The sequence below is a fragment of the Numenius arquata genome, chromosome 4, assembly GCF_964106895.1.
Source record: "Numenius arquata chromosome 4, bNumArq3.hap1.1, whole genome shotgun sequence".
NCBI classification, from domain to species: domain Eukaryota; kingdom Metazoa; phylum Chordata; class Aves; order Charadriiformes; family Scolopacidae; genus Numenius; species Numenius arquata.
The window spans coordinates 63,010,348-63,024,376 of record NC_133579.1 but is presented as its reverse complement, the minus strand read 5'-3'; the positions used below and the strand labels follow the sequence as shown (position 1 = coordinate 63,024,376).

At 42.3% G+C, this 14,029-nt stretch overlaps 1 protein-coding gene across 1 annotated transcript in view; it reads right to left on the bottom strand.

The window, feature by feature from the left end:
• Nucleotides 1-14,029, bottom strand: part of HIVEP1 (HIVEP zinc finger 1) — a 68,393-nt gene that overhangs the window by 43,906 nt on the left and 10,458 nt on the right. The window contains 1 exon segment of the mRNA XM_074146297.1: nucleotides 4,092-4,145. Within this exon segment, the coding sequence (XP_074002398.1) occupies nucleotides 4,092-4,145 (54 nt within the window).

Sequence of the window (14,029 nt, the reverse complement as noted above, 5' to 3'; positions counted from 1 at the left end):
TTTCTGTAGTTCAAGCTCACCATCAGGTTTTAAAGAATGCCATGCGGAGCACTCGTTGGGAGCAAGACCTTCTCCATCACACTAATGAAACCCTGCACGTGTGTCAGAAGATGAAATTCAACCCCAAAGCAGGGGTACACCCGGAGTGTAAAGCAGCCATGGCAGATATCATGAAAAGCTCAAGAGAAGCACAGCTTCTCCTACTGAAAATTCATAGCAGCAATTGGGAAGCTGAGAGAAAATGAAGACACAAGAATTATCCACCTTACATACTCACTGAGCAGGAAGGTAAGGATGGCCCCTGACGAACATGTTTCTGGCCTCAAGTGGCAGGCCATGTGAATATCCATAACCTGAATGTATTTGTGGACTATCACTCCAAAAAAAAAAAAAAAAAAAAAAAAGTATGTCTTCCAGTTGCAACTATATACTAAATAACCAAAGTCTGCAAACTTGAAAACTATGTCTGCTCATTTACTGTCTCCTCTGTGCTTTATAGAGACCTATTCCAACTTGCACTTAATTGGATTAGTACAGCTAATGGCAACATGAGGTGTTAAATACATATCTTTTAGCAGTCAATTAAATTTAACTTATTAACATATGTATAAAGTTATGACTGATCAGTGCACAATGCTAGTCAGCAGAAACACAGATGATTAAACTTATGAAAAATTCCTCCTTGCAAATATGCTGTGCCACTGACAGCTCTGGTACTGATAGAGCAGTAGTTAATATGATAGATCCCACAAAATTACATTCCCTGTTCATTTTAGATAGGGAATAAACAAATCTAAAATGATCTAGATGAACTAAAAGACAAAATACATGAACAAAGCAGAAAAATATACAACCGTACTTCACATGAATCTGTATACACTGGATTGCGATTTAAAATAACTTATGTGAATATGCACAGATTTTTGTTTACTTGTTTAGCTCAAAACATATATTTTCTTTTTTTCAGAGGCCTTAAGACTCTAAAGCTTCAAATAAATAATTTCCTTTACTTCATATTACCAAGAAATCTATCTATGCAGACCTTTAAGAAATAAAAAAAAAATGGCAGAGAACATTTTTCGTTTTAAAAGAGTAGCCTTATTATCTCAGTTATTTCTGTATCAATTTTCTATGTAGAAATTTATTTTTCAATTGTCAGCCATATGAATTTAGATTAGGAGTCAAAAATTAAGTGATGATCTCTTTGACTTCCAAGTTGTTGAAAGCGAGTGCTACCATCACATAAATCTTTGCAATCCCGTCTTTTTCAGAGTACACCATTAAGTTTACAGTAGAGAAGTTGTCTTCCTTTGTGCAAAGGTGTTACCGGGCCACATGTGAGAACAAGCGCCTGAAAGCAGAGGTTAGCTCATCTTTAGTTTGAACATGTCCATCACAAAAGAATATTCCAGACCAATATTACTTCTGCAAGACCAACAGCAGCAAGAGTAGACAGCAATACCTCACACAAGTTTTTTATGCTTGGATGACAGTTCCACTTATCTATGCTTCACTGAACAAAACCATGTCCAAACTATTTAGTAGAAGGTCTAGTTTGTTGAAAAGTCTTTATAAGTGTTTGAAGGACTGCTATTATCACCTAGACACTTTTTTTTTTCTCTTCCACCTTTTACAAATACATAGAGCAACATCACAGTCCTGGTGCCCGTACAAGACAGTTTGTATCAAACCATCCCTTAAAAAACTAAACCAGTCATGAGTTTGGAGAAAAGAATGTCGAGCGGGACACGGACGAGATTCATGAAATCACAAAGGCAGTAGATAAGGTGAATGTAGAACTGCTATTTAACAAATGGCACAATGTTTGAACCTGGGGACACCTGTTGAAACTAGTCAGAAATTGAGAAAAAAAGGTATAATAATGTACTTTTTTACGAGATTGGTAGTGAACTTCTGCAGTATGCTGCCAGACTATGCTGGAAGCAGACAGCATTTAATCAAAAGGATTAATGGATAACAGCTCCAAAAACATCTAGCTACTAAAGGGACGAGGCAAACATCCCTAATCCAATGTCTGTGGACAGCATGAGGGGAACGGACTGCAGAATGTGGCCAGGCTTATGTGCTGTCCTTGAACAGTACGTCCTATTGCCTCCGTTGAAGGCAGAATGCTGGGCCAGATGGACGCTGCTGAGATCCGCTCGGGTATTTCTTATGCTCTCTAAGCTTCAAAAAGTTAATTGTTTCAAAAGATAATAAACTTTGATTCCAGGACAGAGCACCAACAATTTACAACGGTGTTCACAGATGTGCCACAGGCCAGAACGACATCTCCCTGCTACCAGAGGTGAATGCTGACCCAGAACAAGAGAAAGCACTGACACAGGGTATGCTTAGAGGAAAGTATCTCAAGCTGAATGTGGCAGCCCGAGAGAGGCGAGGCTGCTGCTGCTGCTCCGCGTCCCCAGGTCCAACCAGTAGCAAGGCTGAACGTGCTTTTCCAGCAGGCACACATACACAAAGCACACATATACACCACATACATACGTATATATGTGGCTGGACATACAGATCCCAGACAGACAGAGCACTCACACCAACACTCACAGCATCATTCTGCTTCCCACTCCAGCTGAGCAGAACAGAAGTTCATTAATGGGAATATATCCAAGGTGGACCCCTCCAGCAGCTGGGCTCAGACACTCAGTCTGCCCAGTAGCCATCCCTAGCCATTCTCCAGTAGCTTCAAGTCTCCCCAGTTGCTGCCACCTGGACATATGAGCCCTCGAGGCTGCAGGCAGGCTGGTGGCCCTGTGTTCTCACGCCTACAGACACAAAGCTGCTCTCACACCCAGAGCTGACCTTTAGAGACCACCAAACCCACCCTGGCCCTCAACCCACTTCACCTACTTGCTGTCTTGTCCAGCTTGATCCTTGCTAACAATCACATGCTCACCCACACTCCCACACACTTGCTCCAGTTGCTGCACCACAGACCCCCATACACACACAGAGAGTAAAGATCCCCTCACTGGAAAACAGTTGAAGGTGGAGTGTAATGAGGAGACAGGGAGATGGTGCTGGTCAGGAGCAGGGCATCACCACATAAGCATCCTGGCCAGCACCTGCTAATATGCAAACAGACCCTTTTATTCTGTTATCCCTCTACTTCCCACATTTGTTCCTGCCCACATCACCTAAATCCCTCCCCTTTTTCCACCTTTGGTTCCTCCCCTAGGCATCCCATAACAAGCACTGTGCAGTCCCATAAGGCCCTTCCCCTGCATCCCCTGACATGTCCCACACCCCCAAGTAGCAATGCCTTTAGTCCAAAAAGCAACACAGAGAGCTGCTCCCGATGGGTTGTAGTGATGGGCTTCACGCCTGGACACTGCTGGGACAGCCCTGGGAGAGGACTGGACAGGGTCTCTCTTTTTTTGCGTCCTTAATTTGTGTTTCCACCTGCCCCTGTGCTCCTCTGGGCTTGTGGACATGGACCTTTCATGGGTCTCCCATGATGGGCCCAGGAATAGCCCATCAAGATGTTGTTTGGGCTCCCCCCACCAATGTCTCTCTGGGCTCCTCTGCGGGTGTGCAGATGAGCTTTATCACACAAGCAAACAGGTAGCACCGCAGTCAGCCAGCCTTGAAATGCAATGACTTTCCACCAGCTTTCCAAGCTCTAACACACAGATTGAATCTGTCACAGGTCGTCTGTTTCTTAAAATAACCTGTGATGATCAATCCCCCTTCAGCATCTGTTAGAAATCATCACATATTGCTCGCCATCAACCAAACACGGTTATTAACAATTAGGCAAATCATATAACGAACCAAACGGTTCGCACAGGCTGTAGTCAGTAACTTGTGCACATCCCTAACGCTACAGCTTCAGCCGTCTCATCAAGGTCAACGCAGCTACTCAAGTGGTTAACACAAAGCCTCTGTGTCTCAGCAAAACTGGGGTGTTACAGATCACAGCCCCTGATCCGCAGACAGACATGCCCGGGCCCTCATCCAGCACCCGGCCCAGTGGAGCCTTTCCATTCATGCAGGAAGGCTTCGGATCAGCCTCTAGAATCGCAATGCATTTTTTTTTTCCCATTTCATTTTTTGGGTTTGTTTATTACCTCTCTGTTGGTCTTCTGTTCCATTAAGTTGTTTTTGTGCTTCTTCAATTTTATCTGCAAGAAAGAGACATCATTATTAAAATACATATATAAAACCCCCCAAGATTTTAGAAAGTCATTTACTGAAATCTGTCTTGAGCTATCTGTTTATGTTTAGGAGTGATACCATTCACACGTAAATATGCAGTACATTATGAGTAATACGGTCATATAAAATTTTATCGTGTTTTACCAGCAAGGCTATTGACATGTTAAATTACACGGAACTGCAGAAAGAAAAGCACTGGCACTGGATCTGCAGTCAACAGCTAATCCCGCCGCAGTTGCATACCATCTGTAATAATTTATACAGTCAGGGGACTCTTTGGAATAGGTATTATGGTGCATTACAGAGTATTTTAATACGGTTTTGAAAAAATGCTGTTAGAACAAGACAATGCGGCGTGAAACACGGGGATACAAAGAGCAAACAGGATTTGCTACATGAAGCAGCAGAGCTGATACTCTCACACGGGAGTAGCGGGGGGTGAGCAGTAGCCCTGTGCTTATCCCTCTGTGAAACTACCCCAAAATCCCGCACAGCGCAATTTAGAACATAACCGGATTCACCCTAAACCCCTCTGCCTGTGCTGGTACAACTCTGGAAATAACAGACTTCTCAGCGTATAAGGAGGAGAAAAGCTCTCCGAAGTCCTCACCTCATTCTTCACAAGCATGGAGGCCACTACTTGGTCTGACTTTTATGTCTAGAAACACAAAGTTTCTAGAAAATGATCCTTTCTTCGACAGACTTTTAAATCAGTGGGTTTAAATGACTTCTCTAATATTTATAAGCTGAACCACTCAAGTACGTTGAAACCATTTGTTCACAGTCGAAGTCTGAAATTGTTTTCCAATTATTTTCTCAGTAGGACCGAAACATTATAACTGAAACAAATCGGTTCTAAGACCGAGTTTTATTCAGCAGCTCGCTCCAGATCTACGTTTCTGCCTTCCAAAACTAGTACCAGGTTCCCTTCCTCGCTAAAGCTCAATCATTTATCTCCTGTACACTGTCCCAGAGAACGCACCAAACATCTGACAGGGATGCTGACCGGGCAGACTCCCAGAGCCGGAGCAAATGGCTAATGACAAAGACCACCACCGCAATTTTCAAAGCCCAACTTCTCCCTCTTTCCTCTGAGGTTAGCGAGACATACGTACATATTTAAAGAGAAGTTTTTATACCCAGTCTCTTTTGTACTGACTCACTGGCTGCTGAAGACACAGACAAGCAACTCAAGGAGAAGAACCCTTTGCTAGGTCCTTACCATCCCAGTTACGCAGCCTTATTTTAAACAATGAAGATTTGATATTTAACATCTTCCTGGATTTCAGCTTCAGCTGAAATACTGCATGTTATCTATACATTTTTTTGTATAGAAAGTGCTGTAAATAACTATTTCTAACAAGAATAAGAGGAAACATAAACAAAGCATCTTTTATGTACATGTGCCACTAATGCTATTAGAGAAAAGCGTATCTAACAATCTTACACTGTTTTCCCACAGATTATTGCTTTACAGAAAGGTGACACAATGAGCAACTTACAAAGTTGCGTGACATTTGATTAAATACATGAACACACAAGTGAAAAAATAAATATCAACAAATTAACCCCATAAATGGAGCTGCAAGATTTACCAAAAAGCAATCAAAACCACAGATTGGCTAGAAAACTCATTTCCACTCTTTTTAGAGATATACCTAACACACAAGAGACGGTGTTTACCTCTTGAGAGGATGTAAAGAGATTTGTCACCAAAATTTATACTTAGGTACACAGACAACTGCAGTTTCATTATTTAAAAGTACTACCTTCATATTTCACATAAATGCTACAATAAACGTATGCATTTAAATTCATGATCATCCTATTTTATAGAGAAAAATTACTTAAGTATTTTGGAAGCATGCTGCATTAGATTGCCAGAAAGATTAAATGCTTTAGTCACCCTAGCTGAATTCTCTCTCTTATTTAAAAAAAAATAAAAAAATTGAGTTCCTATCAGAAATTCCCAACCGCTTCTTTGTCAGACTGTAAGCTCAAACAAAGAAACACAGATAAGAGAAATAATAACTAGGTAAACATATGCTTGGTGCACATCCAGAAAGCCCCCTGCACTTCCTGCATCTCCTGAACGACTTTCCCCGATGAATTACATTTGTTGCACCCACGTCTTCCTTCCTGGAGAGGTGCATACAGAACACTTTCGAGCATCACGAACACTGAAAAAAAAATCTGTGTTGGTTCTGGAAACCACAGAGACATTGATTTTGGCTGTAAATGAGGCATGGGTATTTACACGGGACTGCCAGCTAAACATCCGATTGAAGACTACATCCTGGGAACCACCTGTACCTCACAGCTACCTGCTCTTCTTATTGCACCAAGGGAGGTTTAACACCCTTGACCAAAATTGGTGGCAGCTGCTTCCCAGCCTGCTGCATTTCACAACTACAGATCCTATATGGGCGACTACTTTACAACCCGCTGCGTTTCGGGCTGGAGGGAAGAACAGGGTGATCCCGAACTGCCACGGAGGAGGTGGGAAGAGCAGGCAGCCAACCTCTCACCCCAGTGACACCCAAACGCAGCCCCCCCGGCTCCTCTGACATCTCCCAACAATAACTTGCTAACTAACATCAAATTTCTGTTATCCAGTTATTAAATTGGCCTTACACAAAACATTTTGAGGCAAATTATTTCAGACAATGTACCATATTCTGTCATAACTACATTATAGATTCACTAATGGTACACACCTTTGGGAACTCTTCATAAGAAAAAACACATTACACAAAAATAATCTGCAAAACCCAGGAGGAATTGAAAACTGCAAAGTCCACTATTAATTGCCAATAATATTATCTGATCCAATACTCACTTGATTAAGTATTATTTTGGATTTAAACCTGTGATACTGAAGATATTGTCTAATCTGAAAATTTTACAAAGGAAATATTTCTTTATCACTGGAGTATTATTTATTTCTACTGGGGTAAGAGAAAGTAATTTAACTAATGGAAATTTCTAATACGTGGCAGGCATGGCACTCTCTTTGTTTCCCATAAAATGACAGAATAGTACATATCTTGACAACTAGATTAATTATAAGACTTATCCTAATGTCCCCAACCTTCTGGAGCAGCACACATCTAGAAGCAAATGATGGTGACAGACACTCTGATTTGAGACAGGATGCTTGTCACTAAGTGCTTACTAAAGGGGGGAAAAGCAGAACAACAGTAGAAGAGGAAATCTTCATATGTGCTGCTGTATAGAGAGGAGATGCCAAGTGGTAGCAGTGTCACAAGCCACGGAGCCAGCTCTTGGTTATCCCAGCCAGGGGCATACCACAAAAAAGAAAAGTACAGGTAACATCATATAACAGTTATATATATATACACACACATCTATATATGTGTATTTGTGTAAAATAAAATGAAACAATATGGTGCAATGGCTTTTCTTACTCCAGTATTAAGCCTTTTCACGTCATTGTCCAACACTGCTCTCGCAGCAGGTATGTGCTGTGTGAAAATATCATCAAATTCCTTGGGGTTTTAAATATATAATGTAACTGCGCTTTTTAGGAATGCAAGGAAAGAGACTGGCACGCAGTAAAATAGGCTTCTTGTTTTACACGCCTCCTGCTGTGATAGATCATTAAATGGATACCAACAGTCTGAGTTAGATACGGTGGTGCTGTGGTAGGTTTTTAAATGAAAAAATAAGCCAGATTTTTCACCAGCTTTATACTCTCTATTTTTTTTATCTTCACTGAGAGAAGACCAACAAACGAAATGTAGTTTATAAAGATCTTCTTTTTAAAGACATCAGCATATCAACACATACAAACTTGAACACGCTTGCAGGGAATTTTCAACAAAACATTTAAAGGCCTTATTTAGATGGACAGTTAAGGAAGAGAAATAAAGGTTTAGGAATTTCAGCAAGGAAAGCAGAAATAGTGAAAAGTGTAAGGTCTGCAAAATATGAAACCAGTAACTCCTGACAGTAATTTAAGCTGGAGTAAAATAAATCTTCCAGTTGTGAGGTTTGTTTTTTGGATTTTTGGTTGTGTTGTTTTTTGTTTGTTTTTTTTTAAAAAAAAAGCATGGAAGAAAACTTCTCTCTTTTTTGTCCACAAAAAAGAGTCCCCATGCCAGAGTAATGAGTTAATCCTGCTGAACCAGTCGCCCTGTACAGTGACAACACACAGAGGAATGGAGTAGCAGTCACTGAGGAACACTACTTCTAAGCCACCAGGAAAGCTCACACAGGGGTGGTGGGTAGGAAACATTCATTAAACATAAGCAAAACACCCAAACACAAATATTTTTCATTGTCCATATTTGCATGTATCTGTATCACTGTAAAAAGTTTGGGTTTTTTGGCTTCTTGATGAAGATACAAAACTGCTGCTCTAAAACAATAAAAAGGGCTTTTTTTTTATTTTTTTAATCTCATGTACTTTGTTTATGGATAAGTGGAAAATTAGCAGGTTTACACCATACTGGATGCTAGGAACAGGCTACTTCATCAAAACTTAAAAAAATATGAGTTCGTATCTTGCCTTAAGGGCTAGGGTTTTATATTCAAATATCTAATAAAACAGCTGGAAGGAAAATGTCAGCATTTTTTTTTCCCCTTCAGTTAAAGGCAAGAACAACTCTCGGGCCTTACAGCTGACTCATCCCAAAAATACCTCCAGCCAAACAGCTTCAGACGGTAAGTTATTTCTTATTCCTTTCTCAAAAAACTCACTCTCTCTTACCTTACTCCATCAGAAGACATCTGAAAAGTAATTTAAAAAGTCACTTTGCATGTTTTTCAGTGGGCACAAAGAAAGATATCGCTTCAATTATATTTTCTTGCGTTCATCATCTAGATCACTAGCAGAGAAGAGAACTGCAGTGACAAAATACTCTTCAGCAGAAGTGCATTAACGCAATCACACCATATGCATCGGGAACTATTACCGAAAACAGCATCATCAGTGGGATTTCTTTTTTTGAGGGGGAGGCACAGCTTGAGAAAAACACCGACGAAAGTTCAGAACTCTGCATTTCCCATCACTGCTCACATTCGGAGAGCAAGTGAAACGAGGCCGAGACTCTCATGTGGAAGTCTCCATCTTCTGACTATCGAAACCCACCCGGAAACAAAGTGCTTTGCATTTCACTCGATGAGAAGTGTTCCTGAAAGGATTAGAAGACCACCACGTATAAATAAGTAAATAAATACTAAGAAAAATGCCCTGAGGACTAGATGGGTGGTGCAGAGCAGCACAGCACATGAGGAAGACCTCAGATTTGACATGGGAGGGACTCAAGCCCACCGCAACGTCCTACTGGAACAATGTCATATCTCTTCCAGAGGGAAGCCTCATGCTTCCAGCACCCATGTCCAGGCAGTGGGGCGGGAGGGAAGGGCAGCCGCACCAAGCTGATGCACCACACCAAGCTGAAGCAAGCTTGGAGTGCTTCCCCGGGTGGCAGGATCCTTCGGCATCTGTTGTGGTGTAGCCCCAGCTGGCAAGTAGGACAACACAGCCGCTTGATCACCACCCCTGGTTGGGATGGGGAAGAGAATCAGAAGAGTAAAAGTAAGAAAACTCTTGGGCTGAGATATAGCTTAATAAGTAAAGCAAAAGCTACACGCCCAAGCAAAACAAAACAAGGAATTCCTTCACTACTTCCCATCGGCAGGCAGGTGTTCAGCCACCTCCAGGAAAGCAAGGCTTCATTACACCTAACGATTACTTGGGAAGACAAAATGCCACCACTCCAAACATCCTCCCCTTCCTTCTTCTTCCCCAGCTTTATATCCTGAGCATGGTCTCATACGATATGGAATATCCCTTTGGTCAGTTGGAGTCAGCTGTCCCAGCCGTGTCTCCTCCCAACTTTTTGTGTACCTACTCACTGGCAGGGCAGTGTGAGGAGCAGAAAAGGCCTCGACTGCTCAGCAACAACCAAAACCACCAGCATGCTATCAACACTACTCTCATCCTTAATCCAAAACACAGCACCACACCAGCTGCTAGCAAGAAAGTTAACTCCATCCCAGCTGGAACCATGGCAGCAGCAGAGGCAGCATTTAATCCTGAGACAGCCCACCTGCGGTACCCACCAGGGGCTGGGGAGGATGCAGAAGCGCCCACGTCCCACTGCAAGCAGGCTGGGATGCTTGGCTTCTCTCTCTTTCACTAGGAGGAGGAAAGGCTCTTTACAACTTGCTAAAACAAGAACGCTGTAGTCCTAATGCGTTTTGGTTAACTGAGATGAATCCCAACATTTCCTTCAACCAGCTAATTAAAAAAAAAAAAAAAGCCAAAAAAAAAAAAAAAAGCAAGTGTCTCGTCTGTACAAGGAGCCCATTAGGTTAATTGAGAGCGTGGCGCAGCTGGTGGGGCAGTGGGGTGGATGCTGCCTCCTGCCCGTCCCTCGGGAAGAGCGGAGGCTTGGCAGGCCCCTGCACGCAGGCTTTCCCGGCACGTCGGGAGATCCTCCAAAGCCAAAACCCAAGGAGCAGAGCTGGGGGAGCAGGTCCCGATGCACCCCGGGCTTGCAGCAGGAAGGCAGTACTGGCCACCCTCGCTGCAGAAGGAGGAGAGCCGGTGGCCAGGAGGTGCAGGAGCTGGCAGAGCCAGGCACCTGAGAAGGCATTTGATGGCCCGGAGGTCCCACCACTGCCTTCCTGCCACAAAATGAACGCCTACAGAGCTGGCAAGCAGCAGCAAAAGGCAGTTCACAAAACCCATAAGACGAGGCACTTTTCTCACTCAAATTTAAATCTACTTTTAATTAGAAACCACTCTTCTGTCCCCATATATTTCCCTTTTCTAATTTACTGAGGAGCACTCAAGATTAAAAGGAAAAGATCAGATGAGGGAAAAACCATCCCTATGTCTCCTCTGCAATTTTACAGTGTGGGAACTTGACACCTTTTGGCGTACGGTTTGTTTTGTGGTTTCTCCTTTCCAGTTTGGGGCTCAGAGAGTCACAGCACCACAGCTTAGTGGGTTGCCAACCACGGGGCCTGATAGTTGATAGCACGGATGTCCCCAGCCTACCATAAATGCAAGGTAAAACAGATTAAATCTCAGTTTGTCAGATGCTACCTGTTTTGAAGATCGCTCATACAGCTGTAAGGCGGGGGGGGGGGGGGAGGGGGGGGGGGAGAAAAACTCTGAAATATTATGTGAATTCAAAACTCTTAGCAACTAGTAGGATGATGCAGGAGCAGCTGTCATTTTAAAAAAACTATCAACTACTTTTTTAAACATCTTAAATGAGATTTAAAACATCTTAAAATGTTCTACTAGTCATTATATACTTGACTAATGACCTGTTTGATCAGTTTTTCAGGAAAATTTTATGCATTTTCATTTTAATGTCAACTTTGAATGCTCATCATACTCCCTGCCATATATAATTATTTGCATTTAAAAATGAAAAACCCATGACAGATACTTTACATAACCCCGTTGAAAATAGAAGATAAAAATCCTCCTCTTATTCTTCTTCGTTTTAAGAAAAGAAAAGGCTTGCATATTTGAAAATACAATCTGTAATCTGCAGGTTAAATTAGTATCAGCAATGAACAGCTATACTGTATATACAATAAAACAGTCAATGAAGAGGTTGTATATAAATTAAATATATAATAGCTTTATCTTTGCCATCACATATATTACTTAAGCATGGCAAGGGCTCCTGATGAGGCTGACAAGGTGTTTGTACATAAATTACAGAAGTGCTTTGCATATGAACCCAAACTCAGTCCCTGTGTCACCATGTCATCAATTTACCACTGGGGAGCTTTCGACTTTTTTGTTGTTGTTGTTTACATTACTTGAATTTTTTATTATGAGGCCTTTAAACTCCTTAAAAACTGAGCACAGGAGGTGGTGGGGGGGGGAAGAGGATTTTGGGATGGCTGTCCCCTTGCAGCGCTGGTGGCAGAAGGATACAGGGGACAGGGATGCACCTGTGGGGACAGGCACAGGAGCCGCCAAACACAAAAATTCAGAAGTGCAGGTGAAACATCTTCAGAATCATCTGCTGGCCACCTTTTCACCCGGTGTAAGCCACCCTGCAAGGGTGACACTTCCCACAGGTAGCCCCTTTTCTACCTACTCCACAAAGCCAGGTGGCCCTAGACCTTATGTGTTTTTCTGAGAGCCAGGAGCTGTGCCACCAGAGATAATTCATTTACACATTGTCTCACTCCTGCAACAAAGCACAAACACAGGTACTGATTGCAGTTCCATTTGCATAGCTCCTAATCAGCCACCTAGCCAGCCACCTAGCACAGTAATTACACCATTGCTATGCTGATGCTGGAGCATTGTTCTGACCCGACTGCCAAATTCCAGCTGCGTGTACCTAGGACAGGGTGATTACTATCACTAAAATCTGCTTAATAATTATTTAACAGCCTCTAGGGCATTCACTGTTCCAGGCTTAATTTTGGCTTTCTGGCTTTTTTTTTTTCCCCTATATTTAAACCCGTATCAGGGTTAAAAGCTAAAACAAAATGTTAAAGCCCACCATGAGTCGTGCTAGCTCACCACCTTCTCCAAGCTGCTCCTACAAGCACCCTCATCCCTTCTGCACTGAGACAGATTCCCTCCCCCTGGTAGGTTTATTGGCCTTTGAGATCTTATGTCCCAAGCCTGGAAAAAAGTGTGTTTGTCATGTATTCATTTTTTTAAAGCCTGACACACAGGGAATAAATGCCAGCCAAACTCCTGCAAGCATTTAAAAAAAAAAAAAACAAAAACCCAACAAACTTTTCCACTCACCAGAAACGTATGTAAAAATAACAACACGTGGGGCCCAAAAGATATCTTTAATTTCTGTATTTTCTCAAATACAGATCCTACATCAAAGCAGCACGCAGTCGAGCCAGCCACTCCCCAGCCAAACAGGGGAAAAACTCTCCATCCATCTTTCTGGTACTCCGAAAGCGCTCGTCCTCAACTGCAAGGCTGCTGAGGGAGGGCTTGTCCAACTGCAGAAAGGCACAAAACTGGTTCAACAGGTAGAACGACATCAAGAGCTGATGTTTCATCACCTGAGACAACAGGGCAGACGCTTTCTTCAAGTTCTCTGAGGGGTCAAACAGTTCTATAATTTCTTCTTCTATTTCTGGAGTTCCTTAAATGCTACCAAGTTTACAAGGCAGAAATCATGTAATTAGATAAATTCAGCACTGAGGAATCTAAAGTACCAACAACCCTGCTGAAAACCAGCTTCATTCTCTTAAGCTTAGCATACCTTAAAAAATACCTCTCTACTGAGATCCTGTAATCGTGATGGAAATGGTTTGAATTATTAGATCTTTAGTAGGACTTTAGATACTGAAGGTCTTATAATTCCAGATATTAAGATGGACAATAAATAATACAGCTCGCTAAGAAAAAAGATTATTTTTTTTGATGACACTAATAGAAAATGAAGCAAAGAAAAAGCCTACAAGTCAAGCCAAAAAGTCCAGCCCAACATCTTGCCTCCAGCAGCAGCCAAGAGCAGTTGAGGAAAAGCAGAAGAGCACATGCAGTAAGTCCTGGACTCTAAAACCACGCAACTCTGAAGCATGCCCCAGAAGCTGTATTTGAACCTCACGGGTCTCACTAATTACTCCTACATTAGTTTCTCCAACTGTGCTTTGAATACGTGTGAGCTTTTCACATCTCCTTCAAACTGCAGGGCCTCATCTACTTAGCCATTCCTTATACAAAAGCTATTCAGCAGCCTTACAACCTCTGCAGCTTCTGCAAGTACTATTTTATCCTCTTTGGAGGTGGAAGTGAGGAAGGGAGAGACAGTTAGGAGGAAGACACCAGAATTGATCCCACTCTTCAAGATGAAGGCACAGCACAGAC